The sequence below is a fragment of the Dipodomys ordii genome, unplaced genomic scaffold, assembly GCF_000151885.1.
Source record: "Dipodomys ordii isolate 6190 unplaced genomic scaffold, Dord_2.0 Scaffold39, whole genome shotgun sequence".
In the NCBI taxonomy this organism is placed as follows: Eukaryota; Metazoa; Chordata; class Mammalia; order Rodentia; family Heteromyidae; genus Dipodomys; species Dipodomys ordii.
Window position 1 is genome coordinate 7,697,432 of NW_012267255.1, and position 15,221 is coordinate 7,712,652.

The following is a 15,221-nucleotide window of genomic DNA, read 5'->3' on the forward strand; positions in this document are numbered from 1 at the left end:
AAGATCCCAATGTGTTATTTTTCAAATGTGAACTTTTAACATCATTCATATGTGGCTACTGTCTAGGAGAAAGTATATATTACATGTAAGCCTATAATTTGATTGAGAAAGCACTGACATCATTAAGTTAGTTCCAAACAAGTTAATTTTACACTTTGTGTTTGCTCAGAGAAATAACTGGTCATTAGACTGGCATAATAAACATGATTTTACAGCAACATCTTCCCAAATCCAAGCTAAGTAACATTATTAAAGCAATGGATAATTCTGGGTAAGATAGCAACTAATATTTTTGCAAACTATTCATATCAAACCTATAGCATAAGTAGAGGGAACCCAAACAGTAGCCAAAGAGGCTTATGTTGAATAATACTTAGGAAGATCTGAACTCAGATTTTACAGTTTTCACGAATGTAACTTCACTATATTAACTATCAATATTTTGTTAGTATGCATAAAGTACACTTTATTTTAGTAAATCCTGGCCCTTAGTTTCAGAGACATTAATATTATTATACAAATAACCCTAAATAAGATGAGGCCCACAGAGTAGTACTATAATGAAACCTCAACTCCAACTTTTAACTAGATCTTAAATCAGCAGAAAATTGAAAGCACTAATCTTTGGCATATTCACAGTCAAAAGTTTTTCAGATACTGGCCCATTTGGATCTCGGAACTTCTAGTTTGCTGTCATGCATTATCCTATGTATAGTTGTCTACATTTTCTTTATGGTGAATGTAGTTCTGCTTCTGTATGTGCAGGCTGACTGTACATATAGTTACACATAGTACACAAAACAATACTATGCCATGAGAAAATGGCCATATTTCACACACCTAATATTAATCACCTAAAATATTATCAAAGGATATTTTCCTTTTTTGTTGTCGGTGCTGGTCCTCCGGAGTCTTGAATTCAGAGCCTGGACACTGTTTTTGAACTTTTTTGCTCAAGGCTAGACCTCTACTATGTGAATCATAACTCCACTTCTGGCTTTGTGGTGGTTAGTTGGGGATAAGAATCTCATGGACTTTCCTGCCTACACTGGCTTTGAACCAGGATCCTCAGATCCTAGCCTCCTGAATAACTAGAATTACAACCATGAGCTACCAGCCCCTGACATTTTTTTTCTAAAATAATGAATGATCATATTTTCTATGAAATTTTAACTATCCCAATTGAAATTCAAATATTTTATGATGTGTAATATGTGTCTAGTATTCTTTTTCTTTGTATCAAAATAACTGGAGATAATTTCATTGAAAAATTTCCACTTTGTATACTGATGTCTACAATTCCATCATTGAAGATTAGTTTTTTAAACATTAAGATTCATATAAAATTACATTTGCTAGATAAACTTAAACATTTCATTTAAGCTGGGCACTGGTAACAACATATTCATGCATGATATGGTATAATTAAATAACATAGCATATAAAATACATAAAACTGTGCTTGAAATTCAAAATATAAAGCTAATGGTAATGGTGATAGTTTTTGTTATATTTGCTATAATATTGTGTTATGTTGATTATAAATGCATGAAAATAACATGTTTGGCTTATTTTCTATGAAAATAATATATTTGACTTATTTTCTATTTCTAGACAGTTTGCTTAGTTTGTATTAACGATCTTAAAATTTTCAATATGAATCTTTAACAGGCCAAATCTCTTGATAAACAATTCATGCCTCTTCAAAAGACATCTAAGGAAAGGAAAAGGATTCAGGATTTCCATCTAGAAAGTTGTGGTCAGTTCCTGATTTTTCAACTTTTAACTACATGATACTAAGGAAGTATTTTAATATCTGAGTCTCTTTTTCCTACCTTTGAAATGATAACAATCAACTAATTGATTATTCTAATATGTCTTTAAGGCATATTACTAAGCTCAAGAAATAGTGGGGGGGTTGCATACTGGGGTGGTGTGTGTGTGTGTGTGTGTGTGCGTGTGTATGCGCATACACCAGTATTGGGGATTGAATTCAGGGCCTAGATGATGTCCCTTAGTTTTATAATGCAACCACTTGAACTACAACTAACTGTACTTCTGTCTTTTTTCTGACTTCATTAGATAAAGGGTCTCAAGGACTTTCTGTCCAGGCTGGCTTTAAGCAGTGATCTCAGCTCTTAGCTGCTGCTATCCAACCCTGTAATGGGGATTGATCTCAGAGCCTTAGAATTGGAAGGCAAGTGCTCTACTATTTGAGTTATTCAGAAATCAAATGATAAAAGGTAAATACAATTTGAATATTGTAAATAGATAAGTTATAGATAATTTTGGCTTCTTATTCATAGGGAATTATATAATTATCCAACAGGATCATAAAAGAAAAGTTTTAAATAACTGAAAAAAACTGAATGAACTCCTTTCTATTGCTTTTACATTGCATAATTTATAGCTGTTTTGCTTTAATATATATCCATTTGTAACATATTTAGATTTTTAGAAAAATTATACTTTAAGCCACTTATATCCCATTTTTAGTATCATTTATATTTTATTCAGGTATACCAGAAAGGTCGAGAACATTATTGTGAAAATGTGATTATTGTCCTCACATATCATAATACACAGTGTAGCACATATCTTTCTTTAAAAATTTCCTTCATTCATTATAAAAACACCATAAATGAGATAAGTATCTGTGGGTTATGCCTGTAATTCTAGTTACCCAGGAGGCTGAGTTCAAAGTCAGCCAGGTAAAAAAAAAAAAGTTCAAGAGATTCAATTCTCTCCCCACAAAAATGCAGCAAATCTGGGCCTGGAAGTGTAGCTCAATTGGTAGAGCATCAACCCAATAAGCAAGCATAGTGAGCTCAAGGCCCTGAGTTAGAACCCTAACACTAGTTCCAGTTCATTCGCTATAAAATGTTCTCAAACCTTAGCCCTAGCAATAGCTGTGTGTGCTGTACTTGCCTGTCTTCCCTGTTATAAGAGCAATATAAATGGGAGTTTTGTGGTCTAGGCTAGTCCAGAGGAAAGTCTGAGGACCTATTCCCAAAATAACAAAGGACAGTGGTAGAGTGCCTTCACAGTAAGTACAAGGCTCTGAGTTACCACAAAACAAATAAACAAAAAAAATTATAAAGCCTTCTAGAGCTTGAAGTTGAATTCAGAACATCCAGGACACCAGGATATCTGGTGATGCATAAATAGGCTAAAATATTGTTACCACTAGTGTGTGACATTTTAGTCCTGAAGAAAGGGGTTTCTCCCTCATCCCAAAATCAGGCAAGAACTCATCAAAGAAAGAGAACTACAGACCCATTTCTTTGACGAATATCGACGCAAAACTTCTCAACAGAATCTTGGCCAATTGACTTGAACAACTCATCAAAAAATCATACACCACGATCAAACAAGATTCATTTCAGGGATGCAAAGCTGGTTCAATATACACAAAACAATTAATATAATTCATCACATCAACAAGAGCAAGGATAAGAACCACATAATTATCTCAACAGATGCAGAAAAAGCATTTGACAAGATCCAATACTCCTTTATGATGAAAGCTCTGGAAAAACTAGGAATCCATGGAACATTTCTCAATATAATAAAGGCTGTATATGACAAACCTGCAGCCAGCATCATACTTAATGGCAAAAAGTTAAAGCCATTTCCTCTAAATTCAGGAACAAGACAAGGATGTCCACTCTCTCCACTCCTCTTCAATCTAGTATTAGCTAGGACAATAAGACAAGATGCAGACATAAAGGGAATCCAAATAGGGAAAGATGAAGTAAAACTCTCCCTTTTTGCAGATGACATGATCTTGTATTTAAAGAACCCCATGGACTCCTCTCCCAAGTTACTTGAACTATTGGAAACTTTGGCAAAGTAACAGGGTATAAAATTAACCCTCAGAAATCAATGACTTTTTTGTATGCCAATAATGAGAAGAGCACGGCTGAAATTAGGACAGCAACCCCTTTTGTAATAGCCCCACAAAAAATAAAATACTTAGGAATTAACAAAAGAGGTAAAAGACCTGTATGATGAAAACTTTAAAAACCTGAAAAAGGAAATTAAAGCAGAACTAAGCAAGTGGAAAAACCTCCCATGCTCCTGGATTGGGAGAATTAACATCTTGAAAATGGCAATACTGCCAAAGGCTATCTACACATTCAATGCAATACCTATCAGTATCCTAAACTCATTCTTCAAGGAAATAGAAGAAGCAATCCAAAAATTTATATGGAACAATAAAAGACCCTGAATAGCAAAAACAATCCTTAGCAGAAAGAACAGTGCTGGAGGAATATCAATTCCAAATTTCAAACTCTACTACAAAGCCATAGTAATCAAAACAGCTTGGTACTGGCACAAGAACAGACCTCAGGACCAATGGAATAGGCCTGAAGACCCAGAAATGAACCCACAGACCTATAGTCACCTAATCTTTAACAAGGGAGCTAAAGCATAGACCGGACCAAAAAAAGCCTCTTCAGTAAATGGTGCTGACAAAACTGGTTAAACACTTGTAGAAAACTAAAGCTAGATCCATATATATCACCCTGCACCAGCATCAACTCCAAATGGATCAAAGACCTCGAAATAAAAGCAGACTCCATGAAAACATTACAGGAAGGAATAGGAGAAACTCTAGAGCTCCTTGGCCCAGATTTTCTTAATAGAGACCCAGAAACACAACACATCAAAGAAAGGTTGGACAAATGGGATTTCATGAAACTGCAGAGCTTCTGCAAGGCAAAGGACATAGCTAGCAAGATCAACAGGAAATCCCACTGACTGGGAGAAGTGCTTCATTAGCCAGACAACCAACAAGGGTCTCATATCTAAAATACTTAGAACGCAAAAAATTAAATCCCTCAACAATCCTCAAAGAAACCACCACCTGATTAATAAATGGGTTTAAAGAGAGACTTCTCTGAAGAGGAAATAAGAATAGCCAATAGACACATGAGGAAATGCTCAACTTCTCTAACCATAAAAGAAATACTAATCAAGACAGTGTTGAGATTCCACTTCAACCTGGTTTGAATGGCTACAATAAAGAAATCTAGTAACAGTAGATGCTGGAGAGGATGTGGCCAAAAGGGAACCCTACTGCATTGTTGGTGGGAGTGTAAACTTGTTCAACCACTCTGGGAAGCAGTATGGAGATTCCTCAAAAGACTCCACATAGAGCTCCCCTATGACCCAGCAATCCCACTTTTGGGCATTTACCCAAAGCTACCAGCACAACCATGTTTATCTCAGTATGATTTACCATAGCTAAGATATGGAACCAACCCAGATGCCCCTCAGTAGATGAATGGATCAAGAAAATGTGATATATATATATATATGGAATGGAATTCTATGCCTCCATCAGAACGAATGACAGTGCCCATTTGTTAGGAAATGGAAAGACTTGGAAAAAATCATATTAAATGAAGTAAGCCAGGCCCAAAGAAACATAGGTCCCCATGGTTGCTCTTGTTTGCAATGACTAGTACATGTCTAGGACAAACAGAGAAGGTCAAAGGCTATGTACATATGACCGCATGAGATAATGTTAAGCAAAATGTACCCCAAGACAGGGACACAAGTGTTTTTTTTTCTTTCTTGTTCATGTTTTTATTGTACTTACAATGCACTATGTGATTCTTTTTTGTTTTTTTCTTGTGTATGTTCTACCCCCACGGTATAACCCCTGTTTTTACTAGATTTGCTGCCGGTGTTCTGCATCTTGTATATACATTTTTGTAATTTGGGGAGGGGAGGGGAACACTTAAATGGGGATGCAGGCTGACCCACTGTGACGATGAGATGTACAGGATACTATGTTGAAAATGAACTTTACAAAGTGGCGGGGGCAAGGCGGGAGGAGTTGTGGGTTGTGGAGGCGGGGAGGGAAGGCATGGTAGGGGGAAAACAATGGTAGGAAGAGGTAACAAGGCGCTCCCTACGAAATGTACTCATTGCCCTTCTCATGTAACTGTAACCCCTCTGTACATTTTTACAATGTGTGTGTGTGTGTGTGTGTGTGTGTGTGTGTGTGTAAAGAAAAGGATTTCTTCAGCTAACTTCTGAGGTCTAACATTTCTGAGGTCTCCTAAAGAATAGTAAATGAGTTAGAAGTATTAAATGTATTTTTAAATCTAAATTTCCCTTAAATTCCATTATTTGATACTTTGATAAAGTAGCAAAGTCAAATTGTTGAGTAAGATATATTATGAATGACAATGCATTCAGTTTCAACAAATGAGAAATCATTATTTTTCTCTGTTCTGAATCTCAAGAAGAACAACTTACCTGTCTACCCATTATACCCTTCTTTCCACGGATTCCCGGAGGGCCCTGCAATATAGAGAAATCAAAATCAAATATTTTTGAATGGTTTAACTACTACAGATCTTTTTAATCACTCAAATATAAATTAATGACCTACAACATATAAATTAGTATGGCATTCAGAAACCTTCAACATAAAAATTTAGCTGAAGAAACCCTTTTTTTTTTTTAGTCTTGATTTTATTGAGGAAATCATTCACTTCATCCACATTCCCTAATAGGTTATTGACATTTACCTGGTGATAATAGTTACTTGTCTAACACTGCAAATACTACTAATAATGGTATAACCAATCAAATTGGTAGATCTCATTTTCCATATCTAAAACAATATGCCCTCTTCTCCATCTGACAAGTGTAACTTTGTATTGGCAATCTCTTAATTATATGCAAAGCTAATCTTAATGGATAGCCAATATTGGGAAAGGCAAAGCAACAAGTTGAATGACAACACCATGCTCAAGATCGTCTTGTACCTAGATCCCAAGTAACAATGGATTTCATGGTCATATAAGAAGCAATAGAGTATAGCACCTAAGCACCCAAGCTTTTCACAGAGTATGGGTATGTTTGTTGTGCTGGTCCTGAGGCTTGAACTCAGGGCCTGGGCACTTGATCCACAGCTCCATTTCTTGCCTTTTTATGGTAATTAGAGATAACAGTCTCATGGGCTTTTCTACTGGGGCTAGTTTTGAACCATGATCCTCACATCTCACTCTTAGTAGCTAGACAAGCATGAGCCACCAGAACCCAGCTCACAGCCAGAATACGTGTATCTAAATCTTGTCTCTACTCTTGTCTCTGCTCTCAGCAAATACTTTGTGACTTTAGGAGTTTTATTTATGGAGCAGTTTTTTAATCACCAAGTGATTTTATATGATATATGATATATATATATGTGTGTGTGTGTGTGTGTGTGTGTGTGTGTGTGTGTATAAATTTTCTTCCTTTCCTTTGTGTTTTTTTGCCCCGGTACATGGAAAAATGGAGGCAGAGGTCAGGCCCTACAGCAAATACTTTAAGACAAGTTACTCTGTATGAGTGATTCTTTTCCTTTATCAATAGTGAAAATAATAGCATATATGTCTCATTAGGTTTTGTGGGAGTTAAAAAATTAATTCATATAAAGGTATGCAGACCTTCAGTAAAGCATGTGATATTATCATCAACATTAAAATTTCCTCATTTTTAAGAGTTTGAGTTGGAACTCATATCTGTAATCCTAACAACTCAGGAGGCTGCAATCTGAAAATCACAGTTTAGGCAGGGAATTCCATAAAACTTTTAACACCCAAATTTCAATTAACCACCAAAAATCTGTGGCTCAACTGGTAGAACACCATCCTTGAGGGAAAAATCTAAGGGAGAATATCTAGGACCTATATTCAAGCCCCAGGACCAAGACCAAAAAGAAAAGAGAGGGAGAGAAAGGTTGATTTCATGGAAATAAGCCATTTGTTTTTAAGTTAAGAGTGTCTGATAATACTCATGTCATTTATTATATAATAGAGTAATTCACAGGTGAATAAAAGGTTCATTTGGTTAGAAATATATTTTAATTATTTTACATGACATGTAGTTATACCTTTATCTGTATAATATAGCCAATCACCTTTTAAAAACAGAAAAATACTTATTTTGTCAAACTTAAGTAGCCTCACTATATCCCTTTGGGGATTTTGCTAGTTAATTGGAGATACAAGTCTCATAGGTTAATTGGATATGAGTCTTATAGACTTTCCTTACCTGGAAAGCTTTAAATTCCATTTCCCACATCTCAGTTTCCTGAGTGGCTAGGACTACAGGCATAAGACACCATCACTGGGCCCATTCAGAGTTTTAATGAGAGCTTTGATATGAGCAAATAATATCAGGACATGGTATATATAGGCATAATGTCATGGAGTGGTCTTTTAATTATGTATTGAGACCACTCTTACTACCATATAAACTGGTCAAAACAATTAAGTGATTGTAACATTGTGCCTACCGATGGTCTTTGTCAACGTATGGTCTAAGAGGACAATTTTTACAGGGACATACTAATTTGATTAATTAAATGACTCATTAGAAATAAGTTCACACCAAAATGTCAGAAAAGAATCATATCATGAGTAGCAGAATTAGCAATGTAAATTAGACATAAACCTTTGGATTAAGAATGATTTTTGTATGGTAGATAGGTTATACCATTTGTTAGTTTGCTGTATGACAGGAAGGTTAAGGAACTTGGTATACTATATTGAAGGTATTTCTTCTATTGAATGAAATTATTTGTTAAGTTCACAAAAGGAAAATTTTCATCTGATCTCACCCAAGAAGACTGGACATTTCAATTTAAACTCTGAGTAGTAATTCTCTGCAAGAGTGTACACAAATAATTACAAGGAATTCAAATTCTTGCATTCAAAAAGTCATATTTGAAAAGTACATTTGGCAAAAAGAACAGTCTTGCTTATTTCCATTTGAAGAAAAAAAAACTTCCCTGAAGTGAAAATTCTGTCCTAACTTCTTTCTTTTCTTCTACTTCTTCTCCTCTTTTTTTCTTTTTTGTGTGGGTATTAGGGCTTGAATTAAGGATGTGGGCACTGTCCTTGAGTGTTTTGGTTTCCTTTTTCTTTTCTTTTTATCTTTCCTTCCTCCCTCCCTTTCTTCCTTCCTTCTTTCCTTTCTTTCTTTCCTTCTTTCTTTCTTTGCTCAAGGCTGATACTCTAACACTTGAGCTACAGCTTGATTCCTGGCTTTTTGATGTTTAATTTGGTATCGAAGTCTCCTGTACTTTCCTGCCTAGACTGGATTTAAATTACAATACTCAAATCTCAACCTCCTGAGTAAGTAGGATTAAAGGTGAGGGCCACTGGCATCTATCTTTAACTGCTTTCTTTTTCTTTTTAAAAAATCTTTTAAAAATACTTATTTATATTGTAAAGGTGATATACAGAGTGGTTACAGTTACATATATCAGATAAAGAGTACATTTCATTTTGAACACATGTCACCCCTTCCCTCTCTCTCTTTCTGTCTTCCAGTTTTTCCCTGCCATCCCCGCTCACTAGTTGAGCAGTTCATTTTCAACATAATGTCTAGGGGGTATTATGGATGCATTTATTCACCCTTTGTTCCATAATTTCTATGCCCCCCTTATCTCCCAAAAGGCAGATAAAAGAACAAATATGACAAAAGGAAAAAACAAAACAAAAACATCAACAAGGAAAAAACAACTTCTTGTTTTCATTTCCCAGAGTTCATTTCAATAAATATAATTTTATATGCTCAGATGCACATAGTTATTGCACCTATGTGATCCTCTCCTAAGAATATCATCCTTTGGTCTCAGTGTGAATGTCTAGAGACCTAAATAATTCCAAGTGTATTTTTTTTTTACCATCCAGTGTGTTCACTTGTAGATTTACCATCACATTCTAGTTACAGTGCAACCTATTTTCTTTGGTTCTGGCTGACTTTGCTTAATATAATTTTTCTAAGTGTTTTCATTTCCTAATGAATAGTACAATATAATTATTTCTGATGGATGAGTAGAATTCCATTGTGTATATATACCAAATGTTCTTGATCCATTTGTCCCCTGAGAGGCATTCAGGTTGATTCCATATCTTGGCTATAGTAACCAATACTGCAATGAACATGGTTGTACTGATAGCTTTAGTGTCACCTTGTTTGTGTCCATTGGATAAATGCCTAGCAGTGGAATCACTGGTTCATACTCTATGCTTAATCTTTTGAGGAAGCTCTATGCTGCTTCCCACAGTGTTTGAACAAGTTTACATTCCTACCAACAGTGTAGTAGAATTCCTTATGGTCACAGTCCCACCAGCATTTATTATTGTTTATTTATTATTATTTATGATTAGTTTTCCTGATAATGGCTATTCTAACTGGGGTGAGGTGAAACTTCAATGCTGTTTTGATCTGCCTTTCTTTTTTTTTTGGGGGGGTGGGGTCCGGTTGTGGGGCTGAACTCTGGGCCTGGGCGCTGTCCCTCAGCTCTTCAGCTCAAGGCTAACGCTCTACCATTTGAGCCACAATGCCCCTTCCAGCTTTTTTCTTTATGTGGTGCTGAGGAATCGAACCCAGGGCCTCAGGCATGCAAAGCAAGCGCTCTACCACTGAGCCACCTTCCCAGCCTCTGATTCGCCTTTCTTTTATGGCCAAAGATGTTGAAAATTTCTTCATGTGTCTATTGGCCATTCTTATTTCTTCCTCTGGGAAGTCTCTCTTTAAATCTTTTTTTAAATTTTTATTTATTGTAAAAATACTGTACAGAGGGGTTACAATTACATGGGCAAGATAATGAGTACATTTCTTATCAAGCATTGTAGCCTCCTCCTTTGTTTCCCCTTCCCATCCCTTCCCAGCCTCACCCTCCCCTCTCCCCCCCAATCCTCCCCACCCCCCACCAAAGTTGTAAAGTTCATTTTCGACATGACAACTTGTACTTCTCATTGTTGCAATGGGTCCACCTGTATCCTTTACTCCATTTATTAATGAGGTTCTTGCTTCTTTAAGAGTTTATTTTTGGGAGGTTTAGCATTTTTGAGTTCTAAGTAATTTTGGATATAAAGCCCTTCCTTGTCTGATGCCTAGCTGGTAAAAATCTTCTCCCATTCTGTGGAATTTCTATTTAACTTGTCAACTATACCCTTTGCCATGCAGAAACTCTTCAGTTTGATGAAATACCATTTATCCACTCATTTTTTTTATTTGTTATGATTCTGAATCTTTACTTAGGAAGTTTCAATCCATGCCTAGGAGCCCTTGTGTTTCCCCTACTCCTTCCTGTAATATTTTCATGGTATCTGGCCTTACATTGAAGTCTTTGACCCACCATTTTGTGCAAGGGGATAATAAGGGTATAGTTTCATGTATATAGCCATTTTTGCCAGCACAATTTGTTGTACAGGCTGTCTTCCTTCTAATCTGTTTTTAGCAAGAGATGGCAAGAGATCTGTGGGTTTATTTCTTGGTCTTCTACTCTGTTCCATTGGTTTTTAAGCCTATTCTTGTGCCAGTACTTTTTACTGCTATGGCTTTGCAATAGAGTTTGAAATTTGGTATTGATATTTCTCCAACACTGTTCTTGCTAAGGATTATTTTTGCTATTCTGGATCTTTTATTATCTCATATGATTTTGTGGATTGCTTTCTCTATTTCACTGAAGAGTTCCAACTATTTTCTTAATGATGGAATTAAATATTAAATTCTGAATAAGTTTTTCTAGCTTCAAACTTTGTAGCAGTATGCTAATAGCATTTAATTCTATGATTGTACAATTAATGGTGAGTGCAATGAAGTAGTCCAAATAAAATCAAATTGGACTGAATATAACACTAAGATCTATATATAATGAATTTCCTAAATCAGAACTCAGCATTGATTCATCATTTTAAGTGTGCAAAATCTAATTCCAAAGATTGTAACTTTATTTACAGATACCTACACTAATGAGCAACTATATTGTCTGATTAAATAAAAAATATCTTCTGAGACTGAATTATTTATTTTATATTATACTACAAATTATATGACCTATTCAAAATTTATATTCAAGTTAAGGTTACTGAAGTATAAAATAAAAATAAATACAAATGAGTTACATATAAAATTTTTTTCATTATTTATTTACTATGTTTCAATGGAATTTAAAATATATGACTATATATGTAAAATTTATATTACTTCCTTATAAAAAAGTTTGTATGATTTAAGGAAATCTAATTATGCCTATTCAACAAGAGTATACTCCTAACATCTGAGTTTTGACCTTCGTTGTACATTATCAAACGTAGACCATTTTAGAAATAAATTTACCCTTTCTCCTTCAGGCCCCAGTGGTCCCACTTCTCCCGGAGAACCGATGAAACCCTTAAAATAAACAAGAAGTCTTTACATAATCTCATTTACATTGTCCACATACCCACACATGACTCTAAGCAGAAGTTCTTAAAATTTTATTTATAGTAATATTAAATTATAATATTTAAAAGTATAAATAATTTTTCCTCCTGTCACAGATTTTTCTTCAAAAAGTTATAGACCACTTTTTTTTTTTTTGTCGTTCATGGGGCTTGAACTCTGGGCCTGTGTGCTGTTCCTGAGCTCTTCAGCTCAAGGCTATTCCTCTACCACTTGAGCCACAGTGCCACTTCCAGTTTTCTGGTAGAGATAAGCCTCATGAACTTTCCTACTGGGGCTGGCTTTAGATCAGGATCCTCAGATCTCAGCCTCCTGAGTAGCTAAGATTACAAGCGTAGGCCACCGGCACCCAGCTTTAGATCACACTTCACTGAAACAAGTATAGGAATGGGACTGAATACATGGAACCTAATAAAAATCAAAAATGCCAAATTCTTTCCTTCGTGATTTTTTTAAAATTTTATTTTATTTAAAGATGCTGTACAGAGTTACAGTTACATGAGTAAGGTGATGAGTAATCTTACATCCCTTGTCAAGTATTGTTACCCACTCCTTTGCTGTTCTCCCACTATCCTTTCCCTCCCCACCTCCCTCACTCCTCCCCCTTGAAAAATTATACATATATATATATATATATATATAATATATTATATATGGTTCATTGAAATGTAAGGTGGAAGGAAGACAGCAAGAGACTATACAAAAGTATACAGGAAAAGTTTCATTCCAATGTAGTAAGAGATAAAGCCAACTGAAGGAAGTTCCAAAGAGGCTGGCATTTGAGATAGTTCTAAACAGTAAGCAAAATTTTGGTAAGAAGGCTAGAGAAAGAATATACAAGAAAAATTCGAGTAGGAAGACATTATGTAATCTGTAAGTAGTAGCAAAATGTTTACAGATGTTAACTGACTACATGCTGTCAATAAGACGCTTTGGAGAGGATCGAAGACCTATACTACCCTTATTTAGATTCCATTCTGGCCTGTGAAAGAAGACATACATATAAACTACAGTGTAAAACACTTTATCAGGGCTGGGAAGGTGGCTCAGTGGTAGAGCGCTTGCCTTGCATGCATGGAGGCCCTGGGTTTGATTCCTCAGCACCACATACGCAGAAAAAGCCGGAAGTGGTGCTGTGGCTCAAGTGTTAGACCTCTAGCCTTGAGGTGAAGAGCTGAGGAACAGTGCTCAGGCCCAGAGTTCAGGGCCCATGACCGACAAACAAAAAACAAACAAACAAACATTTTTTTCTTGAGTTTTAGTTATATCTCAGCTATGAAAAATTACCTCTTTTATTATTTTTATAAAGAATATCAACAGTCTTAAATTTCAGGCTAAGAATTTTAGACAAAAGGAAGTTCTATACACTAAGCTTCCAATGGCCATAAAATAAGGAGCCCTATAAGCATTCCTTCAGAATTTTGCTGTGGTCCACTGAAAAAGTGCACAAATCACATCTTGCCACCTAAAAGTCTCTTCCCGAGGATCTCAGACTGCCATATCTGACTCTGCCTCTCTCTCAGAAGTAGCCTGCAGTGGTCATCACCCCTTTTCCTCAACAGTTAAGATTTCCATACAAGAGAGGGCAATAAGCTAAAGAGGAGAACTGGTAGGTAGACAGAGATAAAAAGTGATGGGCCCAATACATGGAAGATAATGTGTCCCATCTTACTTCTTGCTCCCATAATGCCAGGAGCTACTGCTCAAATTCTTCTTCCTGATCGAAAACTTGTTCCCCTAATGCTCCAGGTGCTATTCCACCAATGAAGAGAGTTCAGGTGAGTAAGTATGATACAGGCCCCATACTATAAACACTGCCTTCTGAGGGGATTCCACTGGACTTCACTTAGGGCCCCTCTTGGGATGGATAAGAAGTCTTGTTACTTTGTTTCACAGCTTTCCTTTCCTTTTCAAGTAAACTTTATTTATCTTAAAAAAAAAGATATGTAATGGGAAATACAACATAGAATGGCAACTTTTGGCAGAATTATCAACTTTATCTTGAGAAGAAGATTAAAGTTTTATTCTAAGGAGGTATCAATTGAGTTGAGTTGAGTCTAAAAGAAAAGGAAATGCAAACAGTGTACCATCAATCATTCAAGTAATTGCAATGGAAGGCCATAACATTTAAAAAGCTTTACAAATTGTTCTATTTGATTAATGGGCAAGAAATAAGTTTGGAAAGGTGAGAGGTGAGAGGTACCAAATCAGAAAGGTCTTTTATACCACGTGGAATATTTTAAAATTTAAAATGTCATTAAAAATTATTATATCGTTTTGAGGAACAAAATCTGCAGTTTATAAAACTCACTTGGATTTCAGTGGGCCAATAGATCTTTATCCAACTCTAGGAATGATACTAAAAATAATACTTAAGTTTATAAAGAAAAAATAGTACATAGGCAAATTTTAGTACTGGTAACAATATAGAAATTGAAGAAGAAAGCTGGGTGTGATTGAAAAGATGATTTTTTAAGTCATTTTGAGTTTGTGGTCATGCTGAGACATCAAGATGTAATTATCTTAAAAGGAAACTGGAAATGTGAAACTCATGGAAAAGCCCAAATGAAAATAGTTAATTAACCCTCAAAAATCAATGGCTTTTCTGTATGCCAACAATGAGAAAAGTGTGGCTGAAATTAGAAAAGCAACTCCATTTGCAATAGTCCCACAAAAAATAAAATACCTAGGAATTAACTTAACCAAAGAAGTGAAGGACCTCTATGATGAAAACATTAAAAACCTGAAAAAGGAAATCAAAACAGAATTTAGAAAGTGGAAAGAACTCCCATGCTCCTGGATTGGAAAGATTAACATCGTTAAAATGGCAATACTTCCCAAGGCTATCCACAAATTCAATGTGATATCTATCAATATTCCAACCTCATTCTTCAAGGAAATAGAAGAGGCAATCCAAAAATTCATATGGAACAATAAAAGACCCCAAATAACAAAAATGATCCTTAACAGAAAGA

The 15,221-nt window shown here is 35.5% G+C and overlaps 1 protein-coding gene across 1 annotated transcript in view; it reads right to left on the reverse strand.

Annotated features, from left to right (window-relative positions):
* The window catches only part of Col24a1 (collagen, type XXIV, alpha 1), a 280,847-nt gene that overhangs the window by 222,843 nt on the left and 42,783 nt on the right, over nucleotides 1-15,221 (reverse strand). Inside the window, exons 10-11 of the mRNA XM_013018210.1 lie at nucleotides 12,142-12,195; nucleotides 6,274-6,318 (exon numbers count right to left, since the gene is read on the reverse strand). Of these exons, the coding sequence (XP_012873664.1) occupies nucleotides 6,274-6,318; nucleotides 12,142-12,195 (99 nt within the window). The remainder of the gene's footprint in view (nucleotides 1-6,273; nucleotides 6,319-12,141; nucleotides 12,196-15,221) is intronic.